At 36.5% G+C, this 6,000-nt stretch overlaps 1 protein-coding gene across 2 annotated transcripts in view; it reads right to left on the bottom strand.

Moving 5' to 3' along the window:
- Positions 1-6,000, bottom strand: part of tmem8b (transmembrane protein 8B) — a 148,795-nt gene extending 142,795 nt beyond the window's left edge. Inside the window, exon 1 of one of the 2 annotated variants that reach the window (XM_084415234.1) lies at positions 5,826-6,000. In XM_084415234.1, coding sequence (XP_084271360.1) covers positions 5,826-5,910 — 85 coding nt within the window. In that variant the 5' untranslated portion in view covers positions 5,911-6,000. The remainder of the gene's footprint in view (positions 1-5,825) is intronic. The other variant, XM_084415233.1, reaches the window with a different exon arrangement.

A 6,000-nucleotide genomic window follows, 5' to 3' on the forward strand; every position in this document is an offset into this window, starting at 1 on the left:
ATATCCCACGATGATGATTCATTCATAATGACTCATCCTTGCTAAGAAGTATTGGAAAGTGAATTTTTGATTGAAGTCTTTTAGTGACCCTGGGAAATGTCTTGGTTTTAGCACCAGGTTTTGTTCCGCACCTTATTGGCACGCATCTGGCACTTAGTGTGACTAAGGTTATAAGCAACAACAACAAAAAAGAGAGCAGAAAGTTAAAAGAATCTACATTATGACTTAGTCGCATGAACACAGTACATTTTCTGCAGGTTTTGAATATTAAATACAATGATTATAATTTTTGTGATGGGTGAATTAATGGAAAAAAAAATGTTTTGGCATTATCAATTGCCAATTAGCAAATATGCACAGAAAAACACATCTAAATTTAAAAGGCCTAATGTAGGCCTATTTCAACTAAGTACTTGTTTTGTTAAAGACCAAAATATAAATTATTTAAACTGACTGCATCAGATCACTCATACACCAATGCAATTGTCACATCAGGTAGAAATAGCTCCATATCCCTATAACAGGCCTTTCTACTGGTAGAGCCAACCCGATCTCACGGCAATTCGTACGCATTTTACGAGGTGGCTAATTCGTACAAATTTTACATATGAATTTGTGCGAATGACCTACCCCTGACCCCACCCCTAAACCTACCCATCACTGGGGTTTAGACAAATCGTACGAATTTGTCACCTCGTACTCACACATTTTGAGTCATGAAAACTTGATTAAATAATCTCTGCTATTTGTATGCTGTGTTAAGCACAAAAGATATTAGTTATTACTGCAGTTTTCAAGAATACACAAATAATTTCAGGATTTAAGAAAGAGTGAAATCACTCATTATGTGTGACCATATTAATAGATCTTTCTATGGCATTTTTATGTAATACAATTTCAGAGAGCTTGTTTTGTTCTTTGTCTGGTTGTGCCAATTATCAACTGCATATTTTCCTTTAATTTCCTTGATTTGTGTGCCCTTTCATTCAGAAGTTAGTTAGATGATTATTGTTGTTCTCCTAGCTATTTTTCTGGCAAAGCAAGAAGAATTTGAGAAGCATTCATTATATAAAATGCAACAGACCTTAGGACATTATGAATTATTTTTCTCAATAAAGGAAGAAGCCACAAGGATGCCCCAAACATAAGATCTTGAGGAACAGATCTAGGAAGCTAGAAGGGTTTCCATCTGTAAAAACTTGAAGAATTTATCCAGGGCTCCATATATTATTTATAAATGCTTTCTTTCCTCATCTTTATTTCTTTATCACTGACTGTAAGATTTTCCCACAGTTTGGATGCAACATGGCTCAACCATCTGAAGAACTTTTTGACAGTGCACAACAATTTAGACATCACAAAAGCATATTTCCATTAGTTACCGGAGACTTTGAGATTAGCAGCTCGGTGCGGTGCATATTGAATTATGCGATGGCGTCGCATCAATCAGAGAGCAGTGACGCGCATTCAGCGGACTGAGCAAAGTAATGAAGCCCTAAATCTCCCTGCGGGTTTGTTGTGGCGCCGTTCATCTTGCAGTGTTTTAATTGATTTCAGACTTGCACGCGAGTAAAGGTGATATGCGTTGCTGCAAAGGGACAGCTGATGAAACCCAGGTTTACGCTGCACAGGAGTGTAACTAAAGCAAGGATGTGGAGACTTTGTGGGATATTATTTCACATTCATAAAAAATGATTGTCTATATAAAGTAAGGCCTCACACAAAGGCACAGAAGAGATGTCGTGTTTTTGAGAAGTATAGCAGAGTAGAGTAGAGTAGAATAGCAATGGGTTCCCTCAGAAAATTCCTAAGGGTTTACAGAATAGCGCTTTGGATTTCTGAGTGAAATTTGGTCTGTGGTTATTTGAAGAGACATAAAATACCTCTAGTGAATTTAAATTTTTTATTTTTTATTTTTTATTTGTATTGTCATATTATCATCAATGGCTATTTTCATGGCAAACCAAAGTATTTTTAAAGCAACAAACAATAGTCAAACAGGCAAACTATTTAAGAACTTTGCTAAAAAAAACTTGGTAAAAATTCTAAACGTTTTGAATGTGTGACCCTGGACCACAAAACCAGTCACATGGGTCAATTTTTTTAAATTGAGATCTATGCATAATCTGAAAGCTGAATAAATAAGCTTTCCATTGATGTATGGTTTGTATATATTAATATAGGATAATATTTGGCCGAGATAACTATTTGAACATCTGGAATCTGAGGGTGCAAAAAAATCTAAACGTTGAGAAAATCGCCTTTAAAGTTGTCCATTTATGTTCGCTATTGTGCTACATTCACTCACAAAAATAAATGTTTTATATATTTACGGTAGGAAATTTACAAAATATCTTCATGGACCATGACCTTTACTTAATATCCTAATGATTTTTGGCATAAAAGAAAAGTCGATAATTTTGACCTATACAATGTATTGTTGGCTATTGCCGCAAATCACTGTAAAAAAATATCGTGATTTTAACGGTCAAAGACTGTAAAAACACTACAGTGAAAAACTGTTTATTGGTTAAGAGAAAGTTTCCTTACTATATACGGTAAACAACTGTGATAGATCTAACGGTACATTTAATGTAATTTTACTGTAAAATACTGTTAAATTTACAGTTTTGGAAGTGAAAAAGAACAAGTCATTGTATAATTTACATTGAAAAAACGTAAATTGACATTCCCACAATTCCCTGCGTGACACTTCACATTTGATGTATTTTTGTTGAAATAACTGTTTCTTCATAGTTTTCTTAGTTTTTTCTAATCAGTTATGACATTAGGGTTTTATGTTACATTTAATGTTGTTAAATTAATGTTTATTGCATTTTTAAAATTTCACGTGTGTTACCATGATGGTGTTTAGTGTTTGTGTGAATGACACTGTGCAGCTTCTATATATTAGTATTAACTCTCTTGTGAAAGAGCTGCTTGGGATGAGCTTTAATTCATCATGTGATTTTCATCTCCACTGTGATTGGTGGTTGTCAGTGTATTACTATGGTACAAAACAGATATAAATACTTCAATAGGTCAGTAAATTAACATTATGTCAGATAATTAAATACGGTTTATTACTGTAAATTTAAGTAAAGTCTGTCAAATCTAAAATGTTGCTACCGTATTTTTTACAGAAAATTTCTGGCAACCACAGCTGCCGGTATTTTACCGTAAATGTTTGTACAGAGTGTACCCGTGCGACTTGTGACTGGTTTTGTGATCCAGGGACACATATTGTTGTGCGCTGCAAAAATGTACGTTACTAGCAAATTGCTAAATAAGGAGCACAACGATTGTCCAATTTGTAAAGTACATAAATTCACATCTTTGTGTCAGTTTTAGTTTTTTGTCCAGAAACATATACATTTAAAAACCAGGCAGCAGCTTCATAATTCAGGTATGATGCAAAACACGAAAGTCTCTTCAAATAATGTTAACCACAGAATTTTTTTCTACTCTACATTACTCATAGATCTTAAATTATAAAGCAATCTAAAAACCGATAAGAAATCCACAGTCCAAATTATCCAGTTTTATCACAATTAGGCTATCGGTTTCACAACAGGAAAAAAAATCTTCACTGGTCACTCCACATCTAAACTGCTGATACAGATGAGCCACAACAACGGCTGTCATCCTCATATGTTTAACTGAGTTCAGTTCAATAATAACACGTCACCTACTTACACAGTAAATGTGAGTGTTAAGTAATGTACTAGCACTCAGTGCAAAGCTTCCCTTCACGGGTCAAGTCTCAGCATAATGGGATCTCACAAGCATGCCTCGTTTTGACATAAAAGTCACTATCGCATTCGAAATACTAAAAGGTTTTTCACACAAACAAACACTGTAGATAGATAGATAGATTTCATGCTTTTGTCCCAGCAAATCCCATCTTGACTGCAACAGATAAAAAACAGGACAGAGGGTAAGATCGAACTAAGTCAAAACATTAAGAGGTGTGAGCGATTCCAGACCGAACAACTAAGACAGAGGCACAATCGGTAAGCTGAAAGTCTCTTCTCTCACTCACTGAGTCACAGCCCTGCTCTTTGTCTACGTCTGTCACATTGAACTGTTTTCTTTGGTCTGCTCTGAATTGTTCTCCCATGAGACTGGATGGCTCATTGGTCTTGCTCCTTTGTGCTAGCCTCAGAGCATCACTCCGTTCCTGCAGCTTGTCAATACTGTGATCAATGCGAGTGCGCAGCCAAGTCCTGTGACTGGCGGATCACCTTGCAATGTGTTTGGTGCCCTGTTAATCAAGTGATGTTTATGAATTGCTCCTGCATTATGAATCTCGTCAGCAGTAAGTAAAGTAGACACACACACACACACACACAAAAAAAAAAAAAGAAAGAAAAATGTATTTTCCCCAATAGACAACTCTCCTCGTTGCACATGCAGTGCAGTTTTGTACAAAATAAAGAGTGCAAATTCAAGAATTTCTGTATAAGGTCAAAAAGTCAAAATAACAATGTATATAAAATCTAAACCTTGACGTTAATTGCAACCTTAAATTTGTAAGTAAAAATCAAAGTGGGGTAACACTTATTTTACGGTGTCATTGTTACAGTGTAAATATATATTTAAGTACTGAGTAATATCAACTAACAACATGTACTTACTATAAGGTTAGGGTAGGATTAGGATTTGGTTGAGGGTTAGTTGCATGTAATTATGCATAATTTACTGTTATTGCTACATGTAACAAGGACCCAATATGTATTCGTCTTTTTAATTATGAATGAAAAATTACAGAATTACAGAATATGTGGATGAAAAAAAAAAAATGTTATAATAATACGCTAATAATGATGAAAACATTTCACAGTGCATATATAAATACAAGCTATTTTCACCAATATCCTTTTTTCCAAACAAACAACTGCACGCTAAGCTTGTCAGGTTTCCAAAATGAACCAGCAAATATCGAATAATATTATACTATTATAAGTTTGTGATGTGTGCTACTGTGCGTAATCAAACAATTATTATCCATGTATACAGTAGCCTACAGAAGACAAACGAGACCACAGTGCCAGTTATTCCTTAAGCACAGCAAGTCCGTGAAGTCCGTCTCGGAGCTCAAGTACAGCTGACAGTAAAGCAGCACAGCATCCATCAGATGCGCTTTCAGGCACGGCAGCGCAAGTATTGTCTTGCTCTGGCAGCCAGATTTACTTCCTTATCGATGAGATCTACAAATGCATCTCCAGATAAACAAGAAACAACTCGGCGCTCTTCTAGCGCTATCAAGCGTTTGATGACTAGAGGTAAGTCTCGAGACTTGCACGTTGACATTAAAAAGCAATAATTGGATAATTGGCCTACATATTTCCCGAAGGCAAGTGATGCTGATACTATGGGAATCACGCTAAACTAAAACTGCTTATTGGCTACGAGAGAATAAAACTGAGTTAAAACAATATAAGCCAGCATACACTAGGGATTTAAGGCAATAAAGTGCGGTTCGATACGGAACATAATACATACTTTGCTCTCAGTTTAGCTCTACGATATAAGTCTTGCTAGACGTAAAGAAGCATGCACTTCTCGCGCGAAGCTCCTCAAGAATGTAGCACACACTGTAGTCTGTGCTTTATCCTCGGGGATGTGCCTAGGACAACATTAAAGCATAAAATAAATAAAGAAGAAACGCATTCCACCTGCTGTGTGGCCAAAGTGCACTAGCACTGAATGTGATATAGGCTACGGCCAAGCCATTCAGTGCTGAATAGTTCAGCACCAGCACAAAGGACAGCTCCACTGCATCAAGATAGAGATCTCACTTCAACCCTCACTGATCGACTCACCTCCGAGAGAGCAGAGCAAGGTGTAAACAAGCAACAGGATCTCCAGGCGGCCCATCCCCGACCTAAACCCTTCCAGCCACCACATCGTGATAAACTGACTGTTTACGCCCCGACGGCACGGACGCGATTTTTATATCGCTACGCTTGTCCACATTTTCAGCTCTTGCAACGGACC

Source organism: Rutilus rutilus (genome assembly GCF_951802725.1).
Source record: "Rutilus rutilus genome assembly, chromosome: 7".
NCBI classification, from domain to species: Eukaryota; Metazoa; Chordata; class Actinopteri; order Cypriniformes; family Leuciscidae; genus Rutilus; species Rutilus rutilus.